At 33.9% G+C, this 18222-nt stretch overlaps 1 protein-coding gene across 1 annotated transcript in view; it reads left to right on the top strand.

Moving 5' to 3' along the window:
* The window catches only part of DGKB (diacylglycerol kinase beta), a 754568-nt gene that overhangs the window by 305063 nt on the left and 431283 nt on the right, over positions 1-18222 (top strand). Inside the window, exons 16-17 of the mRNA XM_049785694.1 lie at positions 5361-5434; positions 10422-10496. Coding sequence (XP_049641651.1) covers positions 5361-5434; positions 10422-10496 — 149 coding nt within the window. The remainder of the gene's footprint in view (positions 1-5360; positions 5435-10421; positions 10497-18222) is intronic.

The raw sequence follows: 18222 nt of genomic DNA, 5'->3' as shown, positions 1-18222 counted from the left end.
AGACAAAGATGGACACTACCAATTGATCAGGAGAACAATATATCAAGAATTATAAACTCTGATCAACATTTAATTACCAAATGTAGAGCCAGCAATATATGTAAGGCTTTTGCTCACAAACCTAGAGAAACAAATGGACAGAAATATGATAGTAGTGAGAGATTTAAACATGCCATTATTGCCACTAGACAGAACCAGTAGGCAGAATGCTATCAAAGACATAAGAGCCCTAAATGAGAAAATAACTAGGACTAATGTTTCTATATAGGACATTCTATCCTCAAAATGCTGAATACACATTCTTCTCTAGTACACTTGGAAACTTTTTTAGGATAGACCACATTTTGGACACAAATCTAATTTAAATAAAGTCACAAATATAATAAGTATACCAAACACCTTATTAGACCACAATGTAACAGAGATCAAGATTGAATGTAAAAAGAAGATATGAGAGAAAATCTCACACCTGGAGACTAAACAACATGCTGTTCCACAACAGCTAGATAAAAAAAGAAAATAAAGGAATACACATTCTTCTCAAGTACACTTGGAACCTTCTCTAGGATAGACCACGTTTTGGACACAAATCTAATTTAAATAAAATCACAAATATAATAAGTATACCAAGCACCCTATTAGACCACAATGTAACAGAGATCAAGACTGAATGTAAAAAGAAGATATGAGAGAAAATTTCACACCTGGAGACTAAACAACATGCTGTTCCACAACAGCTAGATAAAAAAAGAAAATAAAGAAATAAAAAGATTCTTTGAGACAAACTACATTGAAGAAATAAATTGCAAAATCTATGGAACACAGCAAAATCAGTAATTAGATGGGAACTCATAGCAATACATACTACATTAGAAAAAAAATACAAAATCAACAACCTAAAGCGACACCTTAAACGTCTGGAAAACAGCAAAGGAACCCAAACACATGCAGAAGACAAGAAATAAAAACAAATTCAGATATCAGCGATATAGAAACAAAGAAAACAATGCAAAGAATTGATGAGACCAGAAGATGGTTTTTTGAAGATAAACAAGATAGACAAAATTTTGGCAAGACTCACACTTAAAAAAATAGAAAATGCTCAAATACATCAGATTAGAAATAAAAGGGAAGAAAGTACAGCAGACCTCCTCCCCAAATTCAAGATATCATGAGAGCTTATTGTGAACAATTGTACTCTTAAATGGACAGATTTCTATGAAAGTATCATCACATGTTACTAAATAGGCCAATAACAAGTAAGGGCATTTAAAAAGTAGTTAAGAGGCTAAAGAAACTGTGGTACATATACACAATGGAATATTATGCAGCTGTCAGGAGAGATGAAGTCATGAAATTTTCCTATACATGGATGTACACGGAATCTATTATGCTGAGTGAAATAAGTCAGAGAGAGAGAGAGAGAAAAACGCAGAATAGTCTCACTCATCTATGGGTTTTAAGAAAAATGAAAGACATTCTTGCAATAATAATTTTCAGACACAAAAGAGAAAAGAGCTGGAAGTTCCAGCTCACCTCAGGAAGCTCACCACAAATAGTGATGAGTTTAGTTAGAGAAATAACTACATTTTGAACTGTCCTAATAATGAGAATGTATGAGGGAAATGGAGAGCCTGTTTAGAGTACAGGCGGGGGTCGGGTGGGGAGGAGGGAAACTTGGGACATTGATGATGGGAATGTTGCACTGGTGATGGTGGGTGTTCTTTACATGACTGAAACCCAAACACAATCATGTATGTAATCAAGGTGGTTAAAAAAAAAAGAATAAGGAACAGGAAAAAGATGTGCCAAGAGTCTACTCTAAAACATAAAAGAAAGCAGTAGAAGGTTATTTTATAAGCATTTAGGGAAACAAATTAGTGTAGGACTTATTAGTTAGGATCTGAGATAAGGGTGGATGGAGAACTATGTTGGAATATCATAGGAGACAGAAAACAAGATGAAATCTTGTACTAAAATGTCCTTAAGAATAGGACACATGGGCTCGGAGAGATAGCACAGCGGCATTTGCCTTGCAAGCAGCCGATCCAGGACCAAAGGTGGTTGGTTCAAATCCCGGTGTCCCATATGGTCCCCCGTGCCTGCCAGGAGCTATTTCTGAGCATGGCCAGGTGTGGCCCAAAAAAGCAAAAAAAAAAAAAAAAAAAAAAAAAGAATAGGACACATTTGTTTTGTTAATGTCTGGATATCAATGATTGAATCTAATGCTTCATAGGTAGTGAACATTTCATGGGTAGTGAACCAGCATAGTTGAAAGATTGCTGGTTGCTATTTGAGAACCATGCAAGGATGGACAGAAGAGATATCCTAGCTTATACCAGGAAGGGTCTGGGTCTTAGAACTGGTCTGTAGGCGACAGGGTGCAGGCAGATTTAGGACACTTGATCAAATTTCAAGCATTTCCAAAGCTGCTTTCTAGCCCTAAACAACCTGGCTTAGAGAATAATGGTTCACACTTTGAATACTAAAAGACAGAACAAGAAGGTCTAGGCTGTGGGGAGAAGAGAATTCCATTGAATTGGAAGGGCTTCAGGGAAGTGTGAAAAGCCATTGTAAAATAGAAGGTGTTGATTTTGGTCTCCCAGAGCAGGTTTGTGAGTGACACTAAAAGTGAAGAAAAAAAAAAAAAGACATGTTTGTAATAATTCTCAGAGACAATAGAGATCAGGGCTGGAAGGTCCAGCTTACAATATGAAGTTCGCCCCAAGAATGGTGAGTGCAGTTAGAGAAATAACTACACTGACAACTTTCATAACAATGTGAATGAATAAGCGAAGTAGAAAGCCTGTCTCAAATACAAGTGGGGGTGTGGTGGAGAAGAGGGAGATTTGAGGCACTGGTGATGGGAATGTTGCACTGGTGAAGGTGGGTGTTCTTTATATGACTGAAACCCAACTACAATCATGTTTTGTAATCAAGGTGTTTAAATAAAGATATTTAAAAAAAAAGTAGTTAAGAATATCCCCAAATATAAAAGTACAGGACCAGATGTGTTTACAAGTGAGTTTTACCAAACATTCATAGAAGAGTTATATAGTGTTTAGCTGTTTATTTTTAACCCCTAAAATACCAGGAATATTTTTCATAGCACACTAAAATGGGGAAGTCACAGGTATGGAAAGAAGTTCTTATCTAATAGGGATAGAACTTGTATATTTTATAGGGCAGGGACGCCTTTCACCCTGAACATTTGTCATAGAGACTTGACTTGAGCCTCAATGGATTGGACAACGACCTTCCAACTCCAGACCTCAGATCCCATCCTTGGAAAAAGCAGCACAGTTTTCTGCACCAGCACCATGAATCAAACTCCTCCCAGGAGAGATCCTAATGCTGCCTTGGCACCAATTGCTCCAGGGTAGATTCAGATGGTACCCTGATGCTGAAGAAATAACAACAACTTTCTCTAAGGCCAGGCTTCCCTGCCAAACTACCCAATAGGTGAAATCAGAAAACGTTCAGTGAAACCCCGGGTTCAACATAAGATCTGTGCAAAAGCCAAGATCAATAATTACAGAAGCCTGACTGCTACAAATGTGATGGAGTAGAATTTTCCCTGGAACCATGAAGAAAGACCTTTGGATTGGACAATTAGTATGTCTAGTGTCTGTAGTCGGTCATATGACATTATGCTTCATGGGTAAAGACACCCTGTTTATTTTTAGACCAAGAGTACTTTCTATTTTCCCCACTGTTTATTGTGGGGAACCCCCCCCCATTTTCACAGTTTTTCTATCTTCTAGATTGGGGCACCCACCTTTTTTCATCAAACCTTGGACATGAATCATTTTGTTTTAATTCATATTTTTACATATTTCTGCAAATTGAGAAAAGAAAAACAAAAGTGAATGGGACTCATGGGCTAAGTGGTCTGAGGTGTATTGAGTGGGAAAAAAAAAACAGTTAGATCTAAATATTCAACCCAAATTAAACACTGGATTAAAGAGATCCAAACTGTAACAAGCTAAGCAAAACTATGGATCTGTTACACTGGTAGTCTAGGGAGCTAAGGTACGGAATACAAGATGGGAACTCTGGTGCCGGGAGGTCAACACTGGTGGTGGGAATGGCCCTAATTCACAGTCACTATATGCCTGAAATACAACCTGAAGGACTTGTAACTCACAATTGTCTCAATATATTTTTTAAAAAGAAACAAGTGTTAGGGCCTTTGAGGCTGACCCAGGACCAAAGATGGTTGGTTCAAATTCCAGCATCCCATATAGTCCCCGAGCCTGCCAGGAGTGATTTCTGAGCAGATTGCCAGGAGTAACCCTTGAGTGCCACCAGATGTGGCCCAAAAAATAAAAACAAAAAAAAATTTTTTTGAAATAATAATCTTTTTTTGATACCACAAAATCCCAAAGGTAGTCATTATTTGGACTTATTTTTTTCATTAAATATTTAATATACTCCCCTATGACATGTCTGATGCAAAGGTTTTTTTGTTTTGTTTTGTTTTGCTTTGCTTTTTAGGCCAATTTTGATTGGTGAGTGTGAAGAAAGATTATATAGATTAAATTGTGAATAGAGCATTCTTTTTTTTTCTCTTTAGTTTATATATAGTTAGAGCATTCTAAAAAACAATCAGTTTTCAAGTCTAAGAAACTAAGTGATATGGTAATGAGCAGTGTTTGGGTAGGCTATATCATGAAATTGACACAATATCTATTACAGACAAACATTAAACAGCCATTGGTATGGTGAACATATACACTCATGCATGTATATATAGACAGACTCTAAGGGTCAATCCATGGGTTACAATTGAAAAGCTGACCCAGGTGAAATGGGACACTAAAAAAAGTGCCATAGAAGGTAGCCTGGACAGCCTGGTTTCCATTCAGAGGGAGGAGTTTCTGCTAGTATTCTCTCCCCCCTCACCCCCAGGACTGACTTTCTGGCCATGTTGGGCAGGAGCAAAATGGCTGCCTCATGGCCTTGCTGGAGGGGCTAATTCTGGAGCCTGTTGTTTAGTTCCCATCCACTCCCACACCCGCAGAGGCTTCTATGTCTCCAGTTGTGAGTAGATTAGGTGATGATGTCACTGGGGACTGAATTAATGAATTTTGTTTAGCAAAAAGATTGAATGAAGTACTAATCTGTTTCTCAAAGAGGGAAAAGAAAACTGTACAGTGAGAGATTCAGAATTGAAAAGTTGTCTTAAATCAACTGAGATAACAATTACAAGAAGGTGAATTCCACCCATGCCAGTGGATTCCATAAAAGTAATATTCTCTATAGTGGGATTATTTGATGTTAATCTTTTATTTTATTTATATCAAAATGCCTCTTCATATTGAATATGAATTATTTATCCTATCTAACTTTTCTTCTAGATTACTCCTGTTCCTGGAACACACCCACTGTTAGTTTTTGTGAACCCCAAGAGCGGTGGAAAGCAAGGAGAAAGGTATATTTTCTTAAATTATACGTCTCTATATAATATATCAAAGATATGTTAAAGTAATGTTAAAACCTTTTTAATGTTATGGAGATTCTGTTGTTTAAAAATTTAATATATTAAATGGTTTACAAATTTTAATGAAAAATAAAACAATGGTTTCTATACTGTATATATATGTTATGGTTTTGATCTTACAGTTGACAGAATTATAACTTCAGTAAATTGTAACTTCTAGTCAAGTTTAGTGGAAATGGGGGAGAAAAGAACTTAGCAGAGAACTGTTTTAAAATAGTGATTTATCATAAATCTTTTTCTACCATACTTGAAATATTTCTACCTTACCAAATGCTTAAGCTGAGTTTTGAATAAAATAGGATATTCAAAATACTGTTTATTAAAGTATATCTGTAAATGATCTACAGACAGATGTCTTCAGAAAAATCATTATCCAATAATGATTCTAGCATGTATTTCCAGATCTTAGACAAACTATATTAGAGTGATTTTCTACAATGCCATACTTCCTGGGAAGGCTCAACCCATTGAAGCTTCATTTTATTTATCTCAGATTTCTAGAATATAGAACGATTTTCATTTCATAATAAATTGGTGATCAAGTCATAATATTCATTAAAAATCTAGGGACTACCACATACAAAAAAAGTATTATGTCCTAAAAGGGACAATAATAAGCAAAAATTGCAGCTAACCCTGCTTTAATTTAGTTTTTTTAGTTTAATATAGTTTTTACAAGATTTTTGTTTCCAATTTAAAACGAGCAATTAATTAAAATCAATAACAAACACTACACCAATAAAACACATTTTTGCTTCATCAAATAATGAAATCAAAACCTTTTTACAAATATTAAAATTTTGTAAGCTCACTCCCTTTCTGCCTTCTTAAATTTCAAGCTACATTTGAACTGAAATAGAGGAATCTTTATTTCCAATCAATAAAATAAATGTGTTTTGAAATATAGTAACCAACATAAAATTCTTTTTCTTTACTGAAGGAATAGAAAATTTATTTTATGTAGTAACATTATAATGAACTATTAGTATAATTGAAAAATTGTTTTTTATAAGACTTCCATTTTTTTTTTTTTTTTTGGTTTTTGGGCCACACCCTGTGACGCTCAGGGGTTACTCCTGGCTATGCGCTCAGAAGTTGCTCCTGGCTTCTTGGGGGACCATATGGGATGCCGGGGGATCGAACCGCGGTCCGTCCTAGGCTAGCGCAGGCAAGGCAGGCACCTTACCTCCAGCGCCACCGCCCGGCCCCAGACTTCCATTTTTTAAACTTTATTGATTTATTGATTGTTTTTGGGGGGTCACTCCCAGCAATGCTCAGGTATTACTCTTGACTTCTGCACTCAGAAATTGCCCCTGGAAGGCTAGAGGTCCGTATGGGATGTCGGAATTGAACTGGGTCCCTCCCAGATCAGAAGCATAAAGGGCAGATGTCCTACAGCTGTGCTATATCTCTGGCCCGAAAGGTTTCCATTTCTTTCAGTGAGTTAAGTACATATTAAGTAAATAAATGCAGTTATTTTTCCTTAATGATCATCACCTGTGTATGTTTATAGAGACCTAGAAAAAATTTAACTCTGCACTAATAATCACATGTCTTTAAAACTAGTTGAAAATCAAGAGAGAAAAGAGTTTCAGGAAGTTAAATTTTTTTTTAAAAAAGTCAAAGCTATAAATATGCCCTCAGATGATTAGTGATACAGAGCACTTTTTCATGTGCCTTTTGGCCATTTGTATTTCTTCTTTGAGAAAGCGTCTGTTCATTTCTATCCCCATATTTTGATGGGTTTAGATGTTTTTTTCTTGTTAACTTTTGTCAGTACCTTGTATATTTTGTCTGTTGGGTGAATAGTTTCTCCAATTCTGTGGGTTGTTTGTGCATCTTAGGCACTATTAACTTTGAGGTACAGAAGCTTCTCAGCTTAATATAGTCCCATCTGTTTATCTCTGCTTTCACTTGTTTGGAGAATGCTGTTTTCTCCTTGAATTTGCCTTTAGTCTCAATGTCTTATAGTGTTTTACCTATGTGTTGTTCTATATACCTTATAGCGTCAGGCCTGATATCAAGGTCTTTAATCTATTTGGATTTGTTATTTGTGATCTTTTTGATCAGGGAGATGCAAATCAAAAGTACAATGTGGTACCATCTCAAATCACAGAGACTACCACACATCACAAAGAGCAAGAACAATCAGTGCTGGTGGGGGTGTGGAGAGAAAGGAAATCTTATTCACTGCTGGTGGGAATGCCGTTGAGTCCAGCCTTTCTGGAAAACAATTTGGAGATTCCTCAAAAAACTGGAAATTGAACTCCTGTATGATCCAGCAATTCCATTCCTAGGGATATACCCTAAGAACACAAAAATACAATTCAAAAATCCTTTCCTCACACCTATATTTATTGCAGCATTATTTACAATAGCCAGATTCTGGAAACAACCAAGATGTCCTTCAACAGATGAATGGCTAAAGAAACTGTGGTACATATACACAATGGAATATTATGCAGCCATCATGAAAGATGAAGTCATGAAATTTTTCTACACATGGTTTTACATGGAATTTATTATGCTGAGTGAAATAGGTCAGAAGGAAAGAGATAGACATAGAATAGTCTCAGTCATCTATGGGTTTAAAGAAAAATTAAAGACATTACTGTAATAAGGTAAGGGTCAGAGACCATAGAATTAAGGGCTGGAGGGCCCAGAAGGACCGGCTCACAATTTGAAGTTTACTACAAAAAGTGGTGAACTCTGTTAGGGAAATAACTACACTAACAACTAGCATGACAATGTTAAAGAATGAGAGAAGTAGAATGCCTGTCGCAAATACAGGTAGGGGTGACAGAGGACAGGGGGCATTGGTGGTGGAAATTTTGCACTGTTGAAGGGGGGTATTCTGTTTATAACTAAAATCCAACTACAAACATGCTTGTAATCATGGTGCTTAAATAAAGATTTATATTACAGAAAAGACTCCATGCCAACCAAAAAAAAAAAAATTCCCTCATATAAAAATGAGATGTGTATGTTGGACATTTGTTAAAGGGAGAGTTTGACTTTGGGGACAATTCTAATGGTACTGAAGACTGCTCCGTTTTTTTTGTTTGTTTGTTTGTTTGTTTGTTTTTTAACTTAGGAAATTTGTTGTTCCTAGTAGTCAGAAAATAAGAAAATGTGTTTTCAAGTACTTCAGTCTTTTAAGTTATTTCTGAAGCCCTGTAGAATGAATCTAATCTAATTGTCTGCTTTCCCTTTCTCAAAGAATATGAAAAATAAGTTTTTAATTCAATAAATATAGAGAGCTATACAAAACATAAAAATTTAATTAAAAATAAAATTTAAATCGGGGCAGAAAGATAGGACACCGGTAGAGCCAATCTAAGACTGATGATGGTTTGAATTCTGGCATCCCATACGGTCCCCTGTTCCTGCCAGGAGCAAATTCTCAGTGCAGAGTCAGGAGTATTCCCTGAGTTCCACCGGGTGTTACCCCCAAACCGAAACTAAATAAGCAAACAAAATGAAAGAAAAAAAGAAAGAAAAAATGAAAGAAAGAAAGAAAGAAAGAGAAATAAATAAAGAAATAAAGACAGAAAGAAAGAAATAAAGAAAGAAAGAAAGAAAGAAAGAAAGAAAGAAAGAAAGAAAGAAAGAAAGAAAGAAAGAGAAAGAAAGAAAGAAAAGAAAGGAAAGAAAGAAAGAAGAAAGAAGAAGAAAGAAAGAAAGAAAGAAAGAAAAAAGAAGAAGAAAGAAAGAGAAGAGAAGAAAGAAAGAAAGAAAGAAAGAAAGAAAGAAAGAAAGAAAGAAGAAGAAAGAAAGAAAGAAAGAAGAAAGAAAGAAGAAAGAAAGAAAGAAAGAAAGAAGAAAGAAAGAAAGAAAGAAAAGGTGAAATGGGAGATGATATTTGAAAATGATTTGTGTTTCAATGTTTTGTCTTAATTATTTTAACAGTTCAAAGTAAAAAAATCTGAATACATTTTTAAAAGATCTACTTTGAATTCAAAGAAGTTTTTTTTTTTTGTCTAAATGCTTATAAAGTGTCACAAACAGTGGTTTCCACTTGGAGTTTTTCTTTTAAAGTATCTTTGAGTTGGTTTATACAGTTCTAAGTCAAATCAACAGGTAGAAACGTATTCCCATAGCATCTACTCACTCAAATAACAATACCTGAGCAAATCAAATTCTACTAGAAACTGAAGGTAAAGTATCTGGGAACAAGCCATAGGCATTGCTGGGTGTGACCTCCAAACCCTTAAAATATATATGTGCCTGTTGAAATAATAATTTTATGTACTGATCAACCAAAATTATTGGTTTTGTGGAATAATTAGATAATGTCAAATACAAGTGCTTCCAAACATATACATATGCATACATTTGATTCCATTCAAGAATACACAATACAAGGTAGTTAATGCCCCTTTAAGCTGAGACAGATTGCTTTCTGTGAAGTTCTTCCAATTACCTATAAGATCAATCTATTTAGAGAAATACTTACACTTATACTAATATTTTTAAAGTTTTATGAAGGGGTGGAGAGATTGTACAGTGGATAGTGCTCTTGCCTTTTATGTGGTGATCTGGGTACAATTCCCAACATCCCTCGTGGTCCCCTGAGCTTGCCAGAAAGATGAATAAACCCTGAGCATTGTCAGGTTTGGACCTTAAAAATAAAGTATCTATTTTAAATCGAACCAAAAAAACTTTGAGAAAAATTAATGTATATATTATATGAGAACACAAAAATTATTTCCTTATTTATATACTGTGAAGCTTTTTAGTGGCTCCATTGCTTTATTAGTTAGATTTATTAGATTTATTAGTTTCTGAGCTGAAAACTCTCAATAGTATAAATTTAACATTTATTAAATATTTAGACTAACATAACTATTACATTGAGTGGTATTTATTTTAAGTTTAGTAAGCTAATATTTTTACTTCCATATTTTTATTTTGATAGAATTTACAGAAAATTCCAATATCTTCTAAACCCTCGCCAGGTTTACAGTCTTTCTGGAAATGGACCAATGCCAGGGTAAGTCTGCTGGTTTTATTATCATTAATTTATTTAACATCATTGAATCTAAAATATAGTCTGACATAACAGTTAATTGCATTACTGGAAGACTATAGACTACTATAAAATCATAGCATTGACTAACAACTTTTAAATAGGTATGAGACTGGATAAAAATTAAATTTTGGGTGATGAACATAATGTAATATGTAAAAGGATCAATGATAAAATAAAGTTTTCAAAGTATTTTGATTATTCTTTAAAACTAAAAAGCCAGATCTTGAAATTATTCACTGCTTTTTTTAATATAAAGTTTATGTGGTGGTATCTTACAGATATGTATAAATCCTCTTATATTGAGTTAAGTAGCTTAGGGTCCCATTGCTTAAATCCATGTTTTTATCTGCCTTCCTCTGGCTTGCTGATAGGGTCTTTATTCAGTTGTAGAGCAATGGTGGGTGGGTTGCTGTGTGTGTGTGTGTGTGTGTGTGTGTGTGTGTGTGTGTGTGTGTGTGAGAGAGAGAGAGAGAGAGAGAGAGAGAGAGAGAGAGAGAGAGAGAGAGAGAGGGAGAGAGAGAGGGAGAGAGAGAGAGATTAAGAAACAAAGTCACCATGGAAACTGCCAATTTCAAGGAACAATATTAAGGAACTGCAATATTAAGGAACTGAAAATTCAGAGGGCCAGAGTGATAGTACAAATAATAGAACAGCCCAGGTTCAATGCCTAGTACCTCATAGGGTTCTTTAAGCCTGCCAGAGTGATTTCTGAGTGCAGAGCCAGGATCAACCCTTGAGTACCCCTGGGTATGGCCCCAAAACAAATTATATGAACCTGAGAATTTAGAAATACAGTTACTCCCAATACCTTTTTACTCCATCAAAAAAAAATGAAATACAGGATTTCTTTGTATTTCATAGCAAAATAGAATGTCTTTGGATAATTAGAAATTTTATGAAGTAATCTATATGTTGCCATTTTTTTCTGTATAATATATCCTGATGATGGGTTGGCAATATTAAGTGCAGGCCTTGCATGAATGAAACTTAGGTTCAATTCCTGGGGTGGCAGAAGAAAAACAAAATTAGGGAGTGAGGAATGGAAAAAAGAAAGAAAAACAAACTTGTAATATGGAATCAAATTACTGAAATTCAATACTGGTGAGTAAAGAAAATAAATAGCATCTTTTCTGGATCACCTGTGATGTTAAATGAGACTGACTAGAAAATTTATAAATATTTGTTTACTAAAATTACTTTCTTCATTCATTTACTATCCATATTTTGTGTTTTATTGATCATTAAAATTGAATTAAATTGAGCATATTATCGTTAGTGATAATATAGTGCCAATTTATTTATTTTAGACTAATAAGAACTTTATTATTTTCCACAGTTATACATATACTCATTGTTCTTTTCAATCTCTTAATTTTAAGCATCTCATCATTTTTAATATATTTGAATGACTTAATCGAAGTGACAAATATATTTGTAAAAGAAATATATACTAAATAAACATTTTTTTGAAAATTAAGTTAAAGGCTTTACTTCAAGAAATGCCACTACTCAGGGATTATTACCATTGTCATTTATTTATATGAAGACTGTCAGAACTTTATATATTATTTATTTAGATATGATGTACTTAAATTCTGACACAAACATACATATGTATGTATATATAACTATGTTGCATAGGCATAAATTCAAGTAGCTATTTTATTTTACTGCTAATTGCTTTTACCTTTAAAATTATGGAAGCTATTAATTTTTAGTTTGGCATATAATATCGGTTTTGTGATTTCATAAACCTGTACATTATCTCACTGTTTTGTTAATTTTTCATTATTTGTGAATATTTAGCTTATTTTCTCTTTCAAGTTACTACCAACTGTGCTATGTCAGTGTTTTTAAATGTTCAAAAAAGCCTCCTTTTAATACTAACAGAGTTTAGATTGATATAGGTAGAATTGTTTGGTCAAAGTATTTTAAATATTGGATTATACGGGGCCAGTGAGGTGGTGCTAGAGGTAAGGTGTCTGCCTTGAATGCACCAGCCAAGGAAGGACCGCGGTTCGATACCCCGGCATCCCATATGGTCCGCCCCAAGCCAGAGGCAATTTCTGAGCTCTTAGCCAGGAGTAACCCCTGAGCATCAAACGGGTGTGTCCCCAAAAAATAAATAAATATTTGATTATGTAAATAAATCAGTTATTAAAATAAATTATCATTTTATATATAAACTTCTGATAAATAACTAAGCTTAATATACAACTAAGTTGCCCTTTCTATAAACAAGACTTAAGCTGACAAATAAATGAAATTAATTAAAGCTTTAAAGTTGCTCATAAAATTGATAGTGAATAGTGTGCTCTAGAAAATACAGAAAGTAAAACTCTTGAAAATAAAACACTTTATAGTTATATATATATATATATACATATATATATATATATATATATATATATATATATATATATATATATATATATATATAAAACATTTGATAGCAGATTCAAAAGGTGAGTCCTATGGAAATTGTTGCTGAGAGGAGTTTATCTCAATTGAGTTTGTTGATGCTATTTCTCTGTTTAAATTTTATGTCCCAGTTGGAAGTACAATTTATCGGATTCTGTCATATCTTATTCAATAGCGAGGACTACTTTGTGAAGGGGCATTTTGATGAGCACTTTTGTCAGGTTTATGTCTAAAATGTTGGTTTCATCAAATCTAAATGAATTTGCTGTAACTCAAGGATAACAAATGAATTCTTGAAAGGAAGGAAGAATAGTTCACCCAGGTTGGTTTTCCAATGCTCTAATATTTTTATCATAGAAGTTGAGAAGCATATACCAATAAACATATTGCTACTATTAAATGTATATTCCAAACAGTAACGTGCTCCTAAAATTCTGGCCACTCAATTTTTCAGATATTTACTATATTCAGTTTCAAATTCTAATGTCTGGATACAAATATGGAAATACATATTTCTTACTCTTATTAATTAACTCATTATTTTTATCAGTGTAAAGTGAGGTTAAACATTAAAATTTAACTACATATATGGATATGTGAAGTCTAAATTTCTGGCTTTGTAGGTATCTAGAACAGTCGAATGTTTCTCCCTATATATCAACTGTAGGAAATGTTTACAATGGGGCCCAGAGCAGTGGTGTAAGCAGTAGGGCATTTGCCTTGCCAGCTCTAGCCTGTGACGGACACTTGAAGCTAATATATTCATATTCAGAACAAGTTAAGAAGGGGTGCATTGGTGGCAAGTGACCGTTTAAAAAGGTAGAGCAGAAAAGTACTTACTAAATATAAAAACAAAGTACCTGTCGAGTGCAGCTATAGTACAACAGGTAAGTCACTTGCCTTTCACAAGGCTGACTTGTTTTCGCTGACATTTTTGATAACCAGGTTTGATAGCCAGTACCCCCAAACCTCAGGAGAAAGCCAGGAGCATCACTGCATGAGAAAAAAATATTAACTGATTAAAGAAAAGGAGAAGGCAAGCGATTTGATCATTTAAATGAAGAATATTTAAGACAAAGGTATGAAGGCCAAAGCTTTATGATGGGAAAATTTTGACATAAGTAGGAAATATTTACAAGAAGGCCAAAGTGACAGGATAAGAATGGATAGTAGTTGCAAACTGGACTATTACAGATGATTAAGGTCATATAGAGACTTTGTATAATCATCACTACAATAGTTTAATTTCTCATGGGTCTTCTGGTTGGTTTTTGGTGTTTCAGCATCTCACCCTACACCAGCATTTGCTTATTTTGTCTATTTTGCGATTTCAACTACATTATTAATAGGCACATTATAGATTATAATAATGAACTCTACAGTTTGCATAGTATTTCTTCTAGATTATTATTTAGTAGAATACTAAAAATAGACATGTCCAATATACAGTTTTTGTTTCTGCATATAATCATTACATCTAAAATTTAGACACTCTTTTCCCAACACTTCCTTCCCAAAAGCCAAGATACTTCAGAAATAATGCATAGAGAATTAAAGAGGCAGATCCAATGTCTCCTGAGAGATCCTGGTAGCCCAATGAGGCCTCTATGCCAGATCATTATGCGGTAAAATGTGCCTTGCATCTTCAATATCCCAGTAAGACACAAGTGCAACCAATCTACCAACTTTGCAGATTGTTGGAAATTGGATGTTAAAGGTATAGAAAATATGTATGTGACAGAATCAGAGTGATGGCACAACAAGTAGGGCACTTGCCAGGCACACAGCTGACCTGGGTTCAATCTCTGCTTCCCATTCGGTCCCCTGAACCTACCAGGAGTAGTTTCTCAGTGCAGAGCCAGGAATCAGCAGTAACACCAGAGTGACACTGGATGGGCAAAAAAATATTTATAAGACAGAAGATGAGTTGTATTGCCAAGAGCAGTTCATGGATTGCACTCTCGTCAGTAAGTTTAAACTAAGTATGTATGTTCTATTTTAAGCATTTATGTTTTAGAACAACTTTATAAAGTATTATAAACTTTAAACAAGCAGTAAAATTGATTCGTAAGTATATAAGAAATATTTATCAGAATAGACCAGTAGTGAAAGGAGATCTATTCAGATGAGTGACCACGTGAGAAACCTAACAAAAACTTTGTTCAAGAATTTAGAATTTTTATAAAAAATAATAATTAAATTGTTTTAAAAATATAAAAATTAATAACTTTCTCTGCTTGAAGGCAAATCTACTGAAGAAAATCTTTTTGCCAATCATTCTTTGAAGCATGATTTTTTATTTAGATCAAATAACTATTTGAAATATTCTAAATTGGCATTCATCTTCAATTCTAAGTACTTACGTATTTGGAAAATGATAGCTGTTGATACTTTGACTCCATTAACTGTAGAAAAATTTTGAAAAGACAGAATGATGTTATTTTTTACCAGAGTGATCAGAATATTTTAAGATAGAAAATGAGCTTATTTGGTAATACTTTGAGAGCATGAATTGTATGGACATTAAACTTGAAACTTGACCAAATTTTCAGATAATTTGAATGAATATAAACCATTAGACATTATTGATCCTAGTTTCCTATTCTCAGTTTTCAAAGTTCAAAACTATTGACTGAATTGCATGTTTCTGATCTGGTAGTTTAAATACAAAATTTGGTGGAGTGTGTCATTAGGAAACTTGTTTCTTATGAAAGAAAGATACGTATTAGAGCTAATGAGATTATGTAGGGTCAAGGCACTCACTTTGACACATAGCTCCCCATGCACCAAAATATCAACTCTTAAGCACAAAGCTGAAACTTTCCAAAAAAAATATTAAAAGGAAACAGAAAAACATGTGTTTTGAATTGTTGGTCTTTGATTTGCGTGTAAATCATTTGCATTCATATTCTAATAATTAAAAAAAAGACCTAAATCATCAATGTGTCCACATGTGCATTGGCACACGCTGATTATTCAGCTCTGCTGATTCTACTGTTAACAAGAAGTTGCTTGTGGGTACAAAAAGTAAAGCTCAGTTCTTTAGTGGGGTAGGATGTATACCAGGGATGCTCAGGGTTTGCTTTGAAATCACTTCTGCATTGAAATCACTTCTACCCTACATGGTGCTGGGCATCTTTCTTACTCAGCCACATACAATGCAAGTACTTTAACCCTTGTCTTATTGCTACAGGCCTTCTGCTCAGTTCCTAACTTACTAAAGTAAACAAGCCTTCAATGTATCTCAATAGTATAACTCCAGAACCCATATTCAGATAGTCCACTCTTCACTTTAAAATCTATGAAGGTTGAAAGTTTAGTACAGATGTAATCAGCCTATCGAATTTATAATTTCATAAAAAAAAACACCATGACTGAAACCCAACTACAATCATGTTTGTAATTATGATGCATATATATTTTGCAAAAGAAAAAAGAAAGAACCCCCCACCCCGCCAAAGTGTCACAAGAACCAGGAAATAATGCAGCTGCGTATGTTTGAGCTTGACCACCATGTATAGCATTCTGAGGATCATTGGCTTAAGGTTTCACATATCATTGCATTGGTCCCACTTTGTCTCATACTCCAGACAGGGGTCCTCCAACTTTTTAAACAGGGGGCCAGTTCACTGTCCCTCAGACCATTGGAGGGTCTGACTCTAATAAAAACAAAACTTATGAACGAATTCTTATGCACACTGCATATATCTTATTTTGCAATGAAGAAACAAAACAGATACAAATACAATATGTGGCCCGCGGGCCATAGTTTGAGGACCACTGCTCCAGAACCTGAGCATGCCATTCTGTGGGGTCCTAGTTTCAAACAGACCTGGTTGAATGAGTATCTCTTAGAATGGCCCTGGGTCACCTTAGTATGACTTAAGAGACCGAAATTACTAAACAAAAAAAAAAAAAGATAAGTTTTCACATTTATGATGAGTGCAATTTAAATGTTTTTGGTTATATATATTGCAAATATTCATATAGTATATCTTCACTTCTAATTGATAGAAATCTAATTTGACACATATAATTTCCCCATACTGTTTTACTAAATATCTTTAGATTTTATTTTTACATCAGAACCATTACTTTTCTTTATCCTAATTTTTCAACCACAGATTATGAAAATGAAATTAATCCTATTCTTAAAAACACTGGTATTCACACCCACTTTGACTTTTTTTTATATTATACTGTCAGTGGATGAGGGATATCTCCTCCTAATAAAGGTATACTGAGTTTCTCCCTTTGCTTCTTTAGCTCTTTTTTCATTATTCCTATCTTTTGAGATCTCCTGAACTGTTCTTAATCTACTGGCTCATTTTTTCGAATGTGCAAATTCTCAGGGAAGATGTCATTCTAGATAAAAATGACATAGATAATTTTATGAAAATGTTTCAATGACACAAGTATATTTAACCATGTATGCATATTTTATTGAAAGACATTTATTTATACTAATTATTGAAGTGACTCCCTGAAATGGATAGGTAACAAGTAGGACAAACAACAATACCACCACCACCAACAACAAAAGTTCCACAAAAACGCATTCTTCTAAACATCTACATTTCCCTCATCTTCATTAGGTGGTTGATAAAGTAAGAGCTAAATTTTAATTCATGTTAGCACCATAAAGGATTAAAAGCCATTGTATTCTACTGGCATTGGATTTTTGTACTGGCTTTGGATGTTTTTAATTCTGGTAGCAATTTTCTTTCACTGTTCCTGATCCAATCCTAAAATCATTTTTTTTCAGTAGTTCCTTAATTTGTTATAAACTGCAAGTAAGAGGAAAAACTCTTACCAGCTTTATGTGTAAAAGATTTCTCTGAGACCATTTTGCTAGGTCATAATGTGAGAAATTAGTGAAAAAAAAGAGCTGTGTATCTCTGGTCTACAGAAAAATATGATCTTTTGAATGAAGAGGGACACAATTTAGAAATTAGTAAACTGTTAATAGGCCAGTGTAATCTAGATATATTTTATTTATTCCTAAAATAATTTTAGTAAAGCAAGTGCTTTGATTTTTATGTTAAAGGCAAGAAGATTGAGGCTTAACACAATTAGATATTTATCCAAGGTATTTTTCAATGAATGAATGAGTGAAATGTAAAATCTAAAACTATATGAAATGAGATGCTGAGAAGAAAGGTTAAATATTCAATGTATTTATTAGACAATTCTGAGAGAATAAGTTGGTTTAACAGTTACATGAGTTTATGTTTGGGGGCAAGTTACTACTGACAAACCAATGATG

This window comes from Suncus etruscus, chromosome 13 (assembly GCF_024139225.1).
Source record: "Suncus etruscus isolate mSunEtr1 chromosome 13, mSunEtr1.pri.cur, whole genome shotgun sequence".
In the NCBI taxonomy this organism is placed as follows: Eukaryota; Metazoa; Chordata; class Mammalia; order Eulipotyphla; family Soricidae; genus Suncus; species Suncus etruscus.
Note: the sequence above shows the minus strand (reverse complement) of the source record. Positions and strands in the feature narration are given on the sequence as shown.